At 46.9% G+C, this 17,473-nt stretch overlaps 2 protein-coding genes across 2 annotated transcripts; one reads left to right on the forward strand and one right to left on the reverse strand.

The window, feature by feature from the left end:
• Nucleotides 1–10,062: 10,062 nt before the first annotated feature.
• On the forward strand, nt 10,063–12,018 carry LOC127299256 (uncharacterized). Its single transcript, XM_051329204.2, has 7 exons — nt 10,063–10,479; nt 10,618–10,705; nt 10,847–10,870; nt 10,968–11,036; nt 11,132–11,333; nt 11,434–11,503; nt 11,603–12,018. Exons 1-7 carry the CDS (start codon nt 10,202–10,204, stop codon nt 11,832–11,834), a joined length of 963 nt encoding a protein of 320 aa, XP_051185164.1. The 5' UTR covers nt 10,063–10,201; the 3' UTR covers nt 11,835–12,018.
• Nucleotides 12,019–12,438: 420 nt separating this feature from the next.
• Nucleotides 12,439–16,019, reverse strand: LOC127299266 (inosine triphosphate pyrophosphatase). Its single transcript, XM_051329216.2, has 8 exons — nt 15,803–16,019; nt 14,164–14,228; nt 13,997–14,060; nt 13,905–13,914; nt 13,733–13,764; nt 13,528–13,640; nt 12,869–12,945; nt 12,439–12,800 (listed from the first exon to the last, which is right to left on the reverse strand). Exons 1-8 carry the CDS (start codon nt 15,930–15,932, stop codon nt 12,680–12,682), a joined length of 612 nt encoding a protein of 203 aa, XP_051185176.1. The 5' UTR covers nt 15,933–16,019; the 3' UTR covers nt 12,439–12,679.
• Between the last annotated feature and the right edge of the window lie 1,454 nt (nt 16,020–17,473).

Genomic DNA, 17,473 nt, shown 5'->3' on the forward strand with positions numbered 1-17,473 from the left:
ATTCACTGTTATGAATAGCATAGTGAAGTGCTTATTTATACCCCTTTATGATTGCAATGTGCTTTGTATCACTATTTATCTATGTGCTACTCTAGTGATGTTATTAAAGTAGTCTATTCCTCCTGCACGGTGTAATGGTGACAGTGTGTGCATCGTGTAGTACTTGGCGTAGGTTATGATTGTAATCTCTTGTAGATTATGAAGTTAGTTATTGCTATGATAGTATTGATGTGATCTATGCCTCCTTCATAGTGTGATGGTGATGAAGGAGATATGCCCTAGAGGCAATAATAAAGTGGTTATTATTTATATCTTTATGTTTATGATAAATGTTTATATATCATGCTAGAATTGTATTAACCGAAACATTAGTACATGTGTGATATGTAGACAAACAAGAAGTCCCTAGTATGCCTCTTAAACTAGCTTGTTGATTAATGGATGATTAGTTTCATAATCATGAACATTGGATGTTATTAATAACAAGGTTATGTCATTGTGTGAATGATGTAATGGACACACCCAATTAAGCGTAGCATAAGATCTCGTCATTAAGTTATTTGCTATAAGCTTTCGATACATAGTTACCTAGTCCTTATGACCATGAGATCATGTAAATCACTTATACCGGAAAGGTACTTTGATTACACCAAACACCACTGCGTAAATGGGTGGCTATAAAGGTGGGATTAAGTATCCGGAAAGTATGAGTTGAGGCATATGGATCAACAGTGGGATTTGTCCATCCCGATGACGGATAGATATACTCTGGGCCCTCTCGGTGGAATGTCGTCTAATGTCTTGCAAGCATATGAATGAGTTCATAAGAGACCACATACCACGGTACGAGTAAAGAGTACTTGTCAGGAGACGAGGTTGAACAAGGTATAGAGTGATACCGAAGATCAAACCTCGGACAAGTAAAATATCGCGAGACAAAGGGAATTGGTAATATATGTGTATGGTTCATTCGATCACTAAAGTCATCGTTGAATATGTGGGAGCCATTATGGATCTCCAGATCCCGCTATTGGTTATTGGTCGGAGTGAGTACTCAACCATGTCCGCATAGTTCTCGAACCGTAGGGTGACACACTTAAAGTTGGATGTTGAAATGGTAGTTCTTGAATTATGGAATGAAGTTCGAATATTTGTTCGGAGTCCCGGATGAGATCCCGGACATCACGAGGAGTTCCGGAATGGTCCGGAGAATAAGATTCATATATAGGATGTCATTTTATGTGAAATAAAATGTCGCGGAAGGTTCTATGGAAGGTTCTAGAAAAGTCCGGAAGAAACCACCAAGGAAGGTGGAGTCCACAAGGGACTCCACCTCCATGGCCGGCCAGCCCTAGATGGGGTGGAGTCCCAAGTGGACTCCACCATAGGGGGCCGGCCACCCCCCCACATGGGAGGTGGGAATCCCACCTTTGGGTGGGAGTCCTAGTTGGGCTAGGTTTCCCCCTCCTATGGAAGGTTTTGGTTTCGGGTCTTATTCGAAGACTTGGACACCAACACTTGGGATCCACCTATATAATGAGGGGCCAAGGGAGGGGGCCGACCACCCCAAGACCATAGCTTGGCCGCCCCCCTTGAGTGGCCGGCCACCCCCTCCCAAACCCTAGCTTTGCTCCTCCACTTCATATTGTCAGGTTTGCTTAGCGAAGCTCCGCCGGACTTCTACACCGCCACCGACACCACGCCGTCGTGCTGTCGGATTCAAGAGGAGCTACTACTTCCGCTGCCCGCTGGAACGGGGAGGTGGACGTCGTCTTCATCAACAACCGAACGTGTGACCGAGTACGGAGGTGCTGCCCGTTCGTGGCGCCGGAACCGATCGTGATCAAGATCTTCTACGCGCTTTTGCAAGCGGCAAGTGATCGTCTACCGCAGCAACAAGAGCCTCATCTTGTAGGCTTTGGAATCTCTTCAAGGGTGAGACTCGATACCCCCTCGTTGCTACCGTCTTCTAGATTGCATCTTGGCTTGGATTGCGTGTTCGCGGTAGGAAAATTTTTGTTTTCTATGCAACGTTATCCTACAGGTGACAGTGTGCATGCTATGTTAGTACTTGGTGTAATTGTAATGATCTATCATGCACTCTAAGGTTATTTAAACATGAATATCGAATATTGTGGAGCTTGTTAACTCCGGCATTGAGGGTTCGTGTAATCCTACACAATTAGTGGTGTTCATCATCCAACAAGAGAGTGTAGAGTATAGCATTTATCTATTCTGTTATGTGATCAATGTTGAGAGTGTCCACTAGTGAAAGTATAATCCCTAGGCCTTGTTTCCAAATACTGAAATCGCTGCTTGTTTACTGTTTTACTGTATCTGTACTGCCTGCAATATTACCACTGATGCGGGCTAAGCCCGAGGGTGTGCCCAATCTTCACGGTTTGACCCGGGTGAGTGTGATTGCGGAGGGGGATTCGCGGGGAAGTGGATGAACGCGAAGAACTCGATACAAACACACGCACACACACAAATCGGTTATCCTCGTTGGCCCGAACCACCAACCGATAGAATCGCGAGAGAAAGACCAAATGTAGAATCTCTTGCAAAAGATCGACAAATCCAAATAGAATTCCCAAAGAGCAAAAGACCAACTAAGAATAGAGTTGCAAAGCAAGAGATTCTCAATTGATAGAATTAGTAGAATGGGAAAAGATCCGGATAAGGAGGGATACAATAGATGGTCACACCTAAGGTGGGGGTTTCCCAAATCCACAAAGGGATAATAGAGGCATAAGCCAATTCATCTAAACATCATCTCTCTCTCATGAAGGTGGGGGTAGGTGTCTATTTATAGGCAAGGGGATGAAGGGGTAAGTTACAAGCCAAAAGGGGCTGAGATCTGGCTGAGGCTCGACAGGGCGGAAGTTCCGGTCCCTGAGGGTGGAAGCTCCGGTCGCAGTTCTTCAGTGCGAGCATCTTCAGTCTTGGATGGAATCTGGGCGGAAGTTCCGGTGGTGGTGGGCGGAAGTTCCGGCCTGGAGCGTCCAGCTCCTCTTTCTCCTTCTCTTCCATGCTTCCGTGACATCGGCCTTGCGTCCTCGGGTCTCCATGGCATCCTCCCTTCCCTCCGTACTTGTCGTCGAGTTCCTATCATCAAGGTATGACGGAGTATGAAGTAGTATATCGTTCCACATAGGCGATTCGAGGCACGCGTAAAGGAGAAGATTCACCTTAGCGTGCCGTCTTGGCGATGAAGCACATGATGCGGTGAAGACCGAAGGTCGCCCCGTATCAACCACCATCAACCACACGCCAGTTGTAGCATCAAGCTATTTTCTGGTGCCGTTACTACTGCTCATATACATTCATACCACTTGTATTTCACTATCTCTTCGCCGAACTAGTGCACCTATACATCTGACAAGTGTATTAGGTGTGTTGGGGACACAAGAGACTTCTTGCTTTGTGGTTGCAGGGTTGCATGAGAGGGATATCTCTTCCTCCCTGAGTTCGATAAACCTTGGGTGATCCACTTAAGGGTAATTTGCTGCTGTTCTGCAAACCTCTGCTCTTGGAGGCCCAACACTGTCTACAAGAATAGAAGCACCCGTAGACATCATGGCCCGATCTCGCGATTGACCCGAAATCCAAAGGGGGAGAGAGGGAGAGCGCGAAGAACACGACGAACACGAAGAACACAAGGAACACACGCACGCACACCAACCTGATACAATCGATACTTACCCCCGTGGCTCGATGGACCACGCCAATAGAATCATCCCGGAAGAGACGCGTGGTAGAATTCCAAGGTGAGAGATCGGTGAGGGAGATGAATCAAGGAGTGGGAGAGAGAGTGGGTAGCACTAGAATCTCACACACCAAATCCATACATACAACAAGGGTAGCTTGATACAAAGGGGATCTAACCCTAGGGAGACAAAGCTCAAATCCATGTTTAAGCCTAAATCTTGTCTAAGGAGTAAAGGGGACGACCTAGGTGCTTATATAGAGGTACAAGGCGACTTGGGTCGAATAGGTATGCGGTGGACCCACTCGGGCAGTTCCGGTCGAGTCGAACCCGTGAAATCCGGTCCAGGGGCCAGTCCAACCGGGGCTGGGACCGGACGATCCGGTCCAAACCGGGCCAGGGACCGGGCGGCAACCGGGAACGTCGCAAAAGTCCATCCGGTTGGCGTCGGTGCGACGCCCGGTTGTCTCCGGAGAGGATCCGGCCCAGGGCCCGGTCGGCCACCGGCCACAGGGCCAGCTGGCCGGCACAGGGCTGGTTGGCCGGCCTCTGGGCCGGCTGGGCCCCTTCCTCCCGCCTCTTGTTCCTCTTCCTTCTTCTCTTCTTTCCTTCTTCTTCTTCTCTCTTCCTTGCACCATGGGAGTTCCTTCTCTCTTGGTCCTTGTCGACGTTGGCACCTATAGACACCATGATGATAGGCATGAGGTAGCATACCATTCAAGTTAGTGTAGAGGTCGACCATAGAGAGGATAGGGTTCACCTTGACATATATGGCGGGGTTTTGCGTTGTTGGTCCACTTGGGGGACTCCTTGGCCATGGTGTAGCGTCGACGATAGCCGGGGCTACATCACCCAACCTTCGCCCATATAACAATCGAAAACTTGCCTTCCGTTCCACACAATGTGTGTTTCTAGGCTATAGTCCGCGTCACAAGGGGGTCAAATGTCTAGAAGTGTCCACCGGTTGAGTTTATATTTCTCGCGATGTTGTCTTTGATGAGACTGTTTTTCCATTCAAAAATCTACACCCCAATGCTGGTGCCCTTCTTTGCAAACAAATCCTTCTTCTTGATCCATCTCTTCACAATTTTGAGCAAGGAGATGATACTATTGATGATTCACATGTGGACAATAATCATGCTACTAATCCATTGTCTAGACCTCTCTGTTCTGTTCTGCAGGATGTAGCTCCTCAAAATACAGCGCCTGGCGAACATTCTGCCCAAAACAGTGCATCTGATCGACCTGGAGGCTCATCTGGCAGCTCAGGTGAAAATAACAGAAGCACAGGATCCCAGGCAGATTCTCTGCACAGATCTTCCTCGGGATCGACGGAAATCGCGTCGGATCACACGCCTGACGCGCCTGGCAACGGTTCCCGCGGCTCGGATCGGGAGCGTGACAGCGGACGCAGCGGTTCCGCGCGTGCCACGTCGCGCCGGTCGGCCACTCCCGCGCGCGGCCGGGCGCCCTCTCCCGCAAATCGCGATGCCCCCGGATCGTCTGCGCCTGACTCCCTGCATCGCTCCTCGACGCCCTCACAATCGGCCACACCAAGTGCCACAGCCACAGCAGATCCGACTGAATCTTCGTCTGATGCAGACAGCTGTGGCTCCTCTGATGCGCCTGGAATGGGATCTTCTGTGCCTGTTTCATCTGTTCGTCAATATGCTGCTCCGCCTACACGGCCAGTCACAAGGGCTTCCAGAGGCATTGTTAAGCCGCGTGAGTACAAGGATGGCACTATTCGATGGGCTCTGTCGTGTTCTACTGCTGAACCCGCAAATCTTGAAGATGCTTTACAAGACTCAAACTGGAGGGCTACCATGAATGAGGAGTTTGATGCCCTCAAGCAAAATAAAACTTAGAGACTTGTGCCATCTCGTGAAGGTAAAAACATTATTGATTGTCGATGGATTTACAAAATCAAACGCAAGGCGGATGTATCCATTGACAGATACAAGGCCAGGTTGGTGGCCAAAGGATTTAAACAGCGCTATGGGATAGACTATGAGGACACCTTCAGTCATGTTGTTAAAATTGCTACTGTTCGTCTGGTTCTGGTAGTTTCTGTTTCCAGGGGATGGAGTTTGCGATAATTAGATGTGAAGAATGCGTTCCTTCATGGTATTCTAGAAGAGGAGGTCTACATGAGACAACCACCAGGGTATGAAGATAAGGGAAAACCTAGTCATATTTGCAAGCTTGACAAGGCACTCTATGGTCTGAAACAGGCACCTTGAGCATGGTACTCTCGGTTGAGTGCTAAACTCATTAATATTGGTTTTGTTGCTTCCAAGGCTGACATGTCATTGTTCATCTATCGAAAGTTTAGCACCACAATTTACATGCTCATTTATGTTGATGACATTATTGTTGCTAGCTCCTCACAAGCGGCAACTGATGCTCTTTTGAAGGACCTAAGTCAAGAGTTTGCACTCAAGGATCTTGGTGATCTTAATTACTTCTTGGGTATTGAGGTACAGAAGGTTGACAATGGACTAGTACTAAATCAGTCAAAATATGCACAGGATATTATCAAACGGGTTGGTATGGAACATTGTACAAGTATGTTGACCCTCTTTCTTCTTTTGAAAAGATTGTTGCTCAAGGTGATTTGCTAGGTCCTGAAGATAGCACCAAGTACGGAACTATTGTAGAAGCACTACAGTACCTCACACTCACCAGACCTGATTTGTCCTATGCAGTTAACAAAGTATGTCAGTATCTGCATGCTCCTACTACTATGCATTCGACTGTTGCAAAGCGTATTCTGCAATATGTCAAGCACACTATTACAGTTGGACTTACTTTCATGAAGTCTAACTCTACTCTGGTTAGTGCTTTCTCTGACGCAGACTGGGCTTGATGTGTTGATGATCGTCCGTCCACATGAGGATTTGCAGTGTTCTTTGGACCAAATTTGGTTTCTTGGAGTGCTAAAAAGCAGGCTACAGTTTTCAGGTCAAGCACTGAAGCTGAGTATAAGTCTGTTTCCAATGCGACTGCTGAGGTAATATGGTTGCAATCCTTGTTAGCTGAACTAGGAGTACGGTTGACACAAGCTCCTTGTTTGTGGTGTGAAAATCTTGGTGCCACGTACTTGTCAGCAAATCTTGTGTTTCATGCTAGAGCAAAGCATATAGAGACTGATTTTCACTTTGTTCGAGAACGAGTGATGAAAAAGCAGTTGGAGATTCCATTCATTCCTTCAAAGGATCAAATTGTTGACGGGTTTACCAAACCGCTTCCGTTCCAAGCATTTCAGAATTTCAAGCATAATCTCAACATATCGAAGTTGTGATTAAGGGAGGGTGTTAGAGTTTATCTGTCTTTACACGTTTTGTATTCAGACTTCTATACTTGTACGGCAAGGTGACCAATAGCACCATACTATATATACAACCATGACAGGCTCGGGATTGTATCCGAGTAGATCCAATCATACCATGTTTCCTAAATTTAACACATAAACCGGTAAATCTTACGGTTGTTGAAAGGGTGCACATGATATTAAAATGAGGGAGAGAGAGAGAGCGCGCGTGTGGTTGAATCGATCCGGCTAATAGACACTTTTGCTACAAGGTGAGTCCTCAGAGCACCTCCAAAAGCGATACACATGTTTATGTAACATAAATGCAAAACGAATCACTACATTTAGATCTGACCCAGCGCGCTCTGCCTCGCCGCTCTCCGATACCAGCGACAAACTTTTATGATGTGGCCACTCTATTGTTGTTGTTGACACGTACATGCCGTTTTGTTGCTGGCTCGTTGAGTCTTGGCACGCCAAACCTACTAAGATATCATAGACAGAATCTCAGAGGAAACACGCAAAACAGCTACCAAGAACGTTCAGCAGCTCCTAAGCTCGCATGTGAAAACAAGATGAGGCCTAATCAAATACCGCAAAAAGTTTTCATCCATATGTATCGAGATTTGACGTGTTTGTCTTGAGGATATTTATGTATGACTGTTGGTACACCTTTGCTATGTTTAATGCATGTTACTAGAGGAGTGATATGATTTTGGTACTGAACCTATATTAATTTATTATATATATGAGGTTGGTATCTATTCGCATGGTGTATTACTTGTTATTATGTTGACCCTGTAAATCCCTAAGGTGACAGATAGGAAAAAAAAACAAGGGGAATATATAGTAGTTCGAGGATAATGTGTGTTCATGAAACTTAATGCTTTGTTCTGGGTTATATTCTCTTTGTTAGTATGCATAGCTATATTTGAATCACACACTTACATACAACTGAATTAGAGATGGATGCTATGTTAGTTGGAATACATTATATGATCAATATCATTCATAAAACACCCCACTACTACCTGATGCCTACGCTTGTAGTCAATGAACGTTACACAACTCTACTTCCGGTAAAAACTGGAAATATGTTGCTACTGTTTACTATTTTCTTTTGACTGCTAGAATCAACTGCTATAAAATCACCACTTGCTTTGTGAGTTTATTGATATACGTGTGTGGTTGAGAGTGACGTTTCAATTCCTATTTTTTTTGGTATTCTTGTGTTGCTTGAGTCGAACTATAAATTTGGGTAATACTTCCCATCAAAGATTTCAGCGATCCCCTATACTTGTGGGCATCAACTGGATCCATCACCACCTCCGGCGAGCGCGTAGCTTCAGGCTTCGTCCTGAGGTTCAAATCGCTCGAATGCGTCACTGACAATGCTGCGAGCTTTGTAGACGCCACCCGTTTGCTTCAGAAGTGCGCGTCAGCACCATCCCTTAATTCCACGGAGCTCGGGGGCTTGACATCAACATGACCCCCGTGCGACCGTGCAGGACATCACAATCTCGTTGTCTAACTTTGGGCTTGCCGGAGTCGCGGATGGACATGGCGATCGCCGTCTCGACGTCTCCACTCCAGGCGTACTTGTCGTTGAGCGACGCCAAGAACGCAGCCCGCAGCCCTGTGCAGTCCTCGGGGTCATCGTTGCTGGCGATGAGCCGCTGCTGCCGCTCGTACTCCGCCAGCAGCGCCGCTTGCGCCGCTTCCTCCGGCTCCTCCTTCACCTCCGGCTTCGGGATGAGGAGGGCGCCGCTGCGCCTCTCTTGCTACCACCGGCTGCCGCTGCCGCCACGCCTCGTGTTGACGGGCGGCGCCGGCTCCTCATTCACCTCGCGTTTGGGGACGTTGTAGGGCGTCGAGCGATACGACGAGGACGGCGTCGATCGGACCGGTCCTGAGGAAGAAGAGTTCGAGGAGGACGAGTACGTCGTCCTCCTCGGCTGCCATTGCGGTGGTCCTCCTCGAGGAGACGGTGGCGGTGACGACGGCGTCTCCAACCTTGGAGCGCCGTTGCGGATGCCGCGGATGACGTTCTTGAGGGTGCGCGCCGGAACGCCCCAGAGCAGGGCGCAGCCGTCCTTGTTCTAGCTGTTGGGCCCGCCGATGAGCCCGTGGGTGATGTACATCTCGACGTCGTACTTCGCCTTGAAGTACGTCTTCCACCAGTCGTCGTTGTTGTTGGCCGCCCACGTCGGATCCAACCGCTCCTCGGCGCTGAGTTGAGCCCGCCGGGCCTTGATGCTGTCCCTCCATTGGTCCGTGCCTGGCTTCGGCGGCGGCGGGACGCCAATGCCGTTCACGGCCATCTTCCAACCACCGCTGCTTGGCAGCCGCATGTCCGGCGGGACTGGATATCGGGTGTGGTACAGCGCCCACGCCTCCGCCACGGTTAGGCTGCCGCGGCCGAAGCCGTTTGCCACGGCGATCTTGCGGGAGGACGAGCCCGACATTTTTGGAGCGGTGAGGAGAAGATCTGGGAGGGGGGAGGCGGCGGCGAGGAGAAGGTTCGGGAGCGGTGAGAAATTGGGGGGGGGGGGGGCGAACTGCAGGGCGTCTTAATGTACAGCGGCGGCAGCGGGTGGTTGCACGCAATAACGTCGGCGCGGACGGCCACGCGGCCATGCACGACGAAACGCGTCTCTGCGTCGCCTGGGAAAACAGGGACGCCATTAACGTTGCTTGACCAAAGGTAGGCGACGGGATTTTAGCCTTTCGAGCCGCTGACGCGTCGGACCAGCGTCGCTTCGCCTCGCTTTTCGTTGTGTCCGACGTGCCCGGTGCGTTCCCTGTGGAACGGGGACGGGCTCGGGCCGCCGGATACCGTATCGGGACGCACCGGATAAAATTGGGCTTTAGAGAACGAGACTGAAACTGTTTTTTTTTTTGTGCCCAAATTTCTTTAGGGGACACCACTGGAGATTTAGCCTCGGATCCCCTGCCCCTCCAAAGTCCAAACCCTCGAATTCGAACGTTAGGCCGCTCCCCCAGGCCTCAACCCGGTCGTCGTATATAACGTTGCCTCCCTAGTAGCCGTTGCGCCCTTCCCCTTCTCCCATCTCCGACCCATCGACCAAAACCCAAGAGGCTCCGGAATCTCCTATCCCAAGCTTCCCTCTCCTCACTTCTCGGAGGCCCCCTCTTCGCCGTCGCCGTGACCGAATCGGATGGAGACCGCCGTCCTCCCGCCCCAGCACGCGAACCCGATTCAAGCGACGGGGACCAGGTCCCTGGCGGGGACGCAGGCCAGGAACGCTGCGGCGATGGCGGCGACGCGTAAGTTCCCGGCGGCGAGGAGGAAGACGCTCTGCGACATCACAAACCTGAGGCAGCCGCTAGCGGCGGCGGCGGCCGAGGAGGGGCCGAGGTGCGCGGACGGCGCGGAGGCGGTCGCGCGGTTAGTCCGGGAGAATTCGGATCTTGTGAGGCTCCTGGAGGAGAGAGAGTACGTGTATCTGCCCGAATCCCCCCGTTTCTTGCATCGATTGCTCTCAGTCTCTTTTGCGATCTCAGATGGATTGGGTTTCTTGGTGCGCGGCGCGTTCCGGTTCTGACTCGATTTGGTTTGATTTGGTGCGCGCAGCAAGTTCATAGAGGCGAGCGGGGCTGAGATGCAGAATCTGCGCCTCGCAAACTGGCAGCTTGCGCAGGCCAATTCACAGATGTTGGCAGTAAGTTCCATGCCAATTCCCTGCAAGAAACTTCACCGAATTTCAGTCCATAATGTTTGCAGTGTCCACGTGTTACAGTTCTAGACTTTCGTTGTGTCCATTCACAAGGCTAATCTCTGTCTTGGCATGTTTGCTTTGCAGGAGCTGAATCTTGGAAAGAACAGGGTAAGTTCGTACTTCTTTGATCCATTTGTAAATCTACAGAGCATTTTGATTGTTCCATGTCAATCTGATCAGCCAAAACTTGTTTTCCTTTCTGAAGCTGAAATCGTTACAGCATGAGCTTACATGCTCGAGAGCTGCTCTCAAAGTAAAATCATCTGAACTTGAGGTATAGCATCAGGTTCCAACATATGTTCATGATGCTGCGAGCTGAATCTGTCCGTGTGCCCTCATCTGTTTGTTCTCGTGTCCTTGTAACAACAGGAAGCAAAGAAAGTGATCAGGAGCAGCAAACAGCAGCAACAGAAGAGCGCCAACGAGATGGCCCGGCAGTTGGCTGCCGACAGAGCTGCCGCCGCACAGCTCAAGGATGGGGACGCGGAACCTGCTTCAGACGCGTTACGCGTCGCCAGTGCGAGTAAACCGGCCTGCAACCCCAGCCGGAAGCGGCTAATGAGATCTCGATGTAATCACAACTTCCCTACCCAGTCTTTGACATGATTCGTTGTGCACATCGTCGCGTGTGAGGCTAACTTAACTTGCTGACATTGCCTGAATATTTCCAGCTCTGGGACCTACAGTGGCGCCGACGAAGCCAGTGGCGGCATCCAAGGAAAGAGAGAGCGCACAGAGACGGTAGCTAGAATTTCTGAACGCAAGCTCATCAAAATCATGGATGGTGGTTTGTGCCCAGAAATTCTACACACGCTGATTCTTTCTGTTTTGTTTTTTCAGCAAGTCCATGAGAACGCCGCAGCCGAGTGGCCGCAGGGAAGACTTGTTCGAGATAGAGGACGTTCAGCTCGCCGTCAGCAGTGGTAATGACCGGAAAGAGACGGCGTGGGGGCAAGAGTCGTCGACGCAGTTCCCGCGCAGGTCGTCTCTTGGGAGGCCGCTCCGACGGGCCACGGAGAAGGTCACCTCCTACAAGGAGATGCCTGTCAACATTAAGCTCAGGAGGTCCTAAACAGTAGGAAACTATGGTTGCAGTTTGCAGCCAGTTAGATTATGAGTTGTGATCATTCTTTGCTGCGTTCTGCTTCTGCAGATGCAGCCAGTGTGCGCTTTGGTGTGAAATTCTGGATGTATTGAGGTTGTTTGTATTATTACGATGTGTGAAGATGGCATGAAAATCAGGCATTTTGCTGGAATACGGTTATAGTCCAGGTTTAACTGGCAACAAATGCAACAGATTCACTTTAAGCCTGTCCAACATTAAGCTCGGGAGGTCCTATGGTTGCAGTTTGCATCCAGCTACATTATGAGTTGTGATCGTTCTTTGCTTCGTTCTGCAGATGCAGCCAGTGTGCGCTTTGGTGTGAAATTCTGGATGTATTGAGGTTGTTTGTATTATTACGATGTTTGAAGATGGCATGAAAATCAGGCATTTTGCTAGAATACGGTTGTAGTCGAGGTTTAACTCGCAAAAAATTGCAACAGATTCAATTTAGTTGAGAATATCTTGGAGGATCTGCTTCTGGTACATTTCTGTTTGTACTATGGAATTTATCCATTTGCTTTTGGTACATTTATGTTTGTACATAAGCCAGAAACATGGCCTTCGCCTCCTACAAGGAGATGTCTGTCAACATTAAAGCTCAGGAGGTCCTAAACATTAATAATCAGTCTATAACGTCTAGATGGCATATGCCAGAAAAATGAACAATACAAATGAACCATAAACTGGAGAAGTCAGTGTATATGACATCTTACATACTGAATCTGCCGAGTCCAGATTTAACACAAGAGTAATCTTTTGTTCATATTCCATTCGTGAAGGCCATGTTTTTCATTTTCTGCTTAAAAGGAAAGTTAAGCCAATCCATCGCTCTGAATTGTATAGTTGGAAGAAGCAAAATGTTCTTTCACCAACGCAAGAGCTCTCCCTCTGTGAGATATTTGATTCTTCTCTGACTTGGGCATCTCAGCGTAACTGTATAACACACTGAACTGTCAGTACATGATCCACATGAAAGAAAGGGAAGGGATAATGACACTCACGTTTGTTCAAATCCATCTGGTTGGAATACAGGGTCCCATCCAAAATCAGCAGGGCCTCTGGCAGGTACAATTTTTCCCTGCATATGGAGAAGAAGTCTCAAGCACAGTCCAGAAGCTAATGATCTCATTTTTTCTACTAAAAAGATGTCACTAAATTACTCTTGAAGACTTGAACGTGGCAATTGTACTTCCTGTCCTTACCAAAATAAATGTGGCACTAGATCAAAGTGCTATGAACAGGACATCATGATAGAGAAGTGGGCATGGGCTTCTTTAAGCAAGGTACACACGAAGAAAGATGACAATGCTTGCTGATAGAGGTTGAAGGTAAAAACTACTTCACATACTATAGTTATGCATTTCTCCCGTTTAGGGTCTACTAGAGAATTTATTTATTTTTAGATGGAAACTAGATAATTTTAAGTATTCAGTAATGTAGCACCATTTTGAACTAACTTATAAACAGAATAAACCAGCAAATACCAGTTTGACCATATCTAGTCTATGGAGGGATATGCATCTTGGAAGTAACCTGACTGAAGCTAGCATACTAGCTACGTGTTCATTTCATTATAGTGATAGAACTATCTATCAATGTCGGTAAAGATATTCATACTACAATGCCACACTTGAGATGTAAATTCAAAGCAGCATCTTACTGGTGTTTTTCCAACAAATGTGATTGGTTCCTCTTCTGGTCCAAGAGCAAGGGAAAAGATGCACATAGCATAAGCTGATTTGTCTTCATAAGCTTTTAACAAATTATTCAAACCTATAATTGCAAAAAATAGTATGCATGAATTTGCAAAGCCAAAAATTATAGACCATGAAACTGGAGGAATAAATAAGAATTAGTAGCCATACCATCGTGCCCAATCTTCTCAAGAAACCATTTTCTGTGCATTCATGTGTGCAAGACGCCCAAATAAGGATCAAATAGGTTAGTTACGATTAATATGTGGACATTCGCCCAGTGAATTGTAGCTGTGAAGGATGTTTTTCATCTGTAACTTGGTAAGAATAAGAAATGACTTACATGTAGGGACCTGCAGCAAGAAAGATAATTATGTCACATTGTGCAAATTAAATTCATTTAATTTAATAAGTGACAAGAAAGAAATTAGTCACCTGGTAAACCTTTGAGTGCATTGAAACATAGGCAGGTATCCTCAACAAGTACAGGACCATTCACCTATATAAAGAATGCAAAGCAGATTTGTTTATTGAGAGTCCACAGTAATAGGAAAATAGGATTAGTGTCCACAGTTCTAGTATTAATATAAACATAGAGATACCTGAGATGCAGCCATTCTTGCTTTCTCTTTAGATATGTCCTCTGGCTCACCTTGCAATTCAGGTACTGCCATATTCAACAGAGGATAATTATCATCAGAAATTCAGAATAAGCCTACTTTGACCCAAAAAAAGGAGCATAAAATGGGACATAGCTCTGCCACATGTATGGTATCATAATCCTAATTCTCAAGTGTATGGGATCCAGATGCTACTTAGATCTGAGTGTTCGTCACTGTCCACCCAACTATGAATATTAACATCTAGACTCATATCCTCTTAGATAGAATCCCCGGATGCAAAAAAAATGTGTTTACCAATATTAACATCTGGAATTCCTAGCTCTTAACAAATACTAACAGCAGAAACAAATAACTCAGGTTACACAAAGAACGCATAACATCAGTAACCACTAACAAACCACATGAATCACAGATCAATGAACTCCATATAAAATAAAATACCTATTGCATTCCTTCCTGCTCATATGATCATATCTAGGTGCTCAGACAGTTGTATTTTCTCTGAACTACTCTCGAAGAAGAAATTGGTGTGCTACTCCCAAAAACCTTAATCATGCACATCGAAACAAAATAGGCTTGTGTCTCCATGCATAGGAAGATGAATAAGTTATGTACAAGCCCCCCAAAAAGGACTAATAGGCTAACACCCAAGATTACAGCACCACACCCTATGTGTTAAGCATCGCGAAGTGCTCCAGACCAACCACCCCTGCCTTCACCCACTGTCCTGGCATCAGCCTAGATAGTGCCGAGCAAGCTGGCAATGTTGGGTCTCTCGTTGTCGAAGGTGGGAGCGTTGGGCTGCACCCACATCCACCGCGCTGTGAGCATGATAACCACTGAGGTGCCTTTTCTCGGCGCCGGTGGATAGGAAAGGATGGCACAGTCCCACCAATTCACAAGGTCTTTTCCGACAACCAGATGTGGTGAAGTAGATTAATCCACAAAAGCACCTCGTGCCAGATGGTGTGAAAGAAAGGACAACCCATGAAGAGGTGAGGCATGACCTCCATGGATTGGTCAGACAGGAGGCAATTTGGTACACGCTGCATCCCCCACCTAGCGAGTCTGTCAGCCATCCAATAGCGGTCTTAACATGCCAACCAAATGAAGAACTTGATCCACTGAGAGGCCATAAGTGGAAAAAACAGGGGCAGATGTTATCATCTGTCGCAAGATTTCGGTTAAACACATCAACGATATTGGGGAGAATGTTAAACAAGAAAAACACATGGTTTTATCATTATCAGTGAAATCTGATGATCCAATCAAGGTTAAACGGTCGGAGATTGTAACTGAAGCAAACTATTACTAGTCCACAATTATCAGCTACAGACAGTTCCTCTTTATATGTCAAGTTGCGCTGATTGTAAAACAGAACTGTATGACCCAAATAACGCCGACACGCAAGAATTCACGGCTCGGTGTTAAACCTAGGGTTCCGGCACCTTAAGATGTGACGGCCACGCGGCAAAATCACTCCCATCAACCTACAGGTCCTGTGTCTCCTTGGTCTAGTACTAAAATTCTTCACTAGTAGACTGCTAACCAGACAACTTGTAATACATAAACGGAGGAGAGGTAGAGGGGATGGAAGAAAAATCGATGAGGATCATACGGTCGAGCTTGAGAGACTGGAAGGGGATGGAGGAGCCGAGAATCGCGCGGACTTCCTCCAGCTTCTTGGCGTTGCCTGTGACGAAGGTCACCGCCTTCGGCAATACCCGCGCCGTCGCCGCGCCCGACATGATGCGGTGTTGGGTCGTGCTCTGCTTCCGGCGACAGATGGGAGAATGCTTGCGGATACGAGGATGAAGGGCGATGGCGGCTGTCACTGGTTTTAGGCCCCCTATATATTTTTCTGTTTTATTCTCTCGCCGTAATGAAAACAATGTCATGTCCTAAAAGTTATTTTTAGTTTAAAACAGACCTTAACTTACAAAATAGTTTACTTTTCATCCTTTCCGGTAAAATTGAGAAAACGCTAACATGGAAGAAAGAACCAAACAGTCCATCAACTAAATTGGTTTCGAACCAAACCAGATCTAAACTAGCTTAGATGTCGAACCCAAACAAAAATTACCCTTCTATCTATGAACTAGTCTCTCACTTGATTTTCTCTCTCTGCACTTCAAGTGTCGCCCCACGAAGAGTATCTTGCTTTGCATATCAAAATCATCATGCAACTTTACCATTGCGCCATTGACTTGAGTTTTTTTGCCACACGTGGCACATATTTGTTTGGCTCAACCGTGATAAGGATTAAAAGTGAATGACTGCGAGAGTTTAAGATTTATTTTGTACCAAACGGAAATTCTGGGATCAAAAGTGTATGTAGAGAATGCGCCTGCTGAGTAGAATTATTTCATCCTTACCTTTACAGCTGGTAAAGGAAAATCTACAATTTTCCCTTTTAAGGGATTGCACAAAGTATCTACTGATATATGGAACAAGTCAACTGTGTGTTGCTTTAATTGAGAAGATGGATGCAAAAAAATGGGGTTTATGCCACTGATATGCCTATTTTGCTTCAGGACACTCTCTCTAGTTTACATGATATGCATGTTATAGATGGGAGTGCTTGTTTCGGAATGCATGACTACCCCTAAAAGCAGAAAGAAGAAATGTGCTGTGCCTGTGGTACAATCAATGGAGCAACGATTCACTCGCAGTTGTCTCAAGAATGAAGGGTATAGGCCTAAGCCAATTCTGGCGGTTCAACCAAAAATCAAAAAAAAAGTCTAGAGCTAAGCTGTTGGTGGTAGCAGATAAAGCAGAGGAAGAGGGAGAGAAGCAGCAGGAGAAGTCAACACAAGAGGCACAAGAGGAAATACATGTCACACCAGTGCACATATTGCAGAGGGTTGGTAGGGAGTTGGGCATTGCGCCGGAGAAGCTGACAAAGAATCAACTTGAAGCTGATCCAGTGGTGAAGAAAAAAAACAGGTATCAATGAAGATAATCTTTAGGATTTGGTGTACTATCGGCGGCTGTTTGGATAGTGTGGAAGTGTTTCAGTTGTGTGATCAGTGGTATTGCTTTTGTTCAGTCTGGTTGGTTAGTGTTTTTGATGGTTTATTGGAACAACTTATGTGTGTGACACTCTCTAGTTATTTATCAGTCAGTTCTTTTGTTGTGGTGCTTTATGTCCTTGATGTTACATGTCAGGGCAAGACTCTAATGATTAAGTTATATTTTTAATGTGTCGCTTATCCAAAAGGAAATGGCATATTTTGTGTTGGAATGTTCGTGGACTTAATGCTGAAATAGGCAAAGGAAAGTCAGGTAA

Source organism: Lolium perenne, chromosome 1 (genome assembly GCF_019359855.2).
Source record: "Lolium perenne isolate Kyuss_39 chromosome 1, Kyuss_2.0, whole genome shotgun sequence".
NCBI lineage: Eukaryota > Viridiplantae > Streptophyta > Magnoliopsida > Poales > Poaceae > Lolium > Lolium perenne.

Excerpts from the sequence above, each read along its gene's own strand:
- LOC127299256 (XM_051329204.2), top strand. The coding sequence starts at position 10,202 with ATGGAGACCGCCGTCCTCCCGCCCCAGCACGCGAACCCGATTCAAGCG. Across the intron at positions 10,480-10,617 it reads AGGCTCCTGGAGGAGAGAGA|CAAGTTCATAGAGGCGAGCG; the intron begins GTACGTGTATCT and ends TGGTGCGCGCAG. Across the intron at positions 11,334-11,433 it reads GCGGCTAATGAGATCTCGAT|CTCTGGGACCTACAGTGGCG; the intron begins GTAATCACAACT and ends GAATATTTCCAG.
- LOC127299266 (XM_051329216.2), bottom strand. The coding sequence starts at position 15,932 with ATGTCGGGCGCGGCGACGGCGCGGGTATTGCCGAAGGCGGTGACCTTC. Across the intron at positions 14,061-14,163 it reads CAAGAATGGCTGCATCTCAG|GTGAATGGTCCTGTACTTGT; the intron begins GTATCTCTATGT and ends TTCTTTATATAG. Across the intron at positions 12,946-13,527 it reads CATTTGTTGGAAAAACACCA|GGAAAAATTGTACCTGCCAG; the intron begins GTAAGATGCTGC and ends CTCCATATGCAG.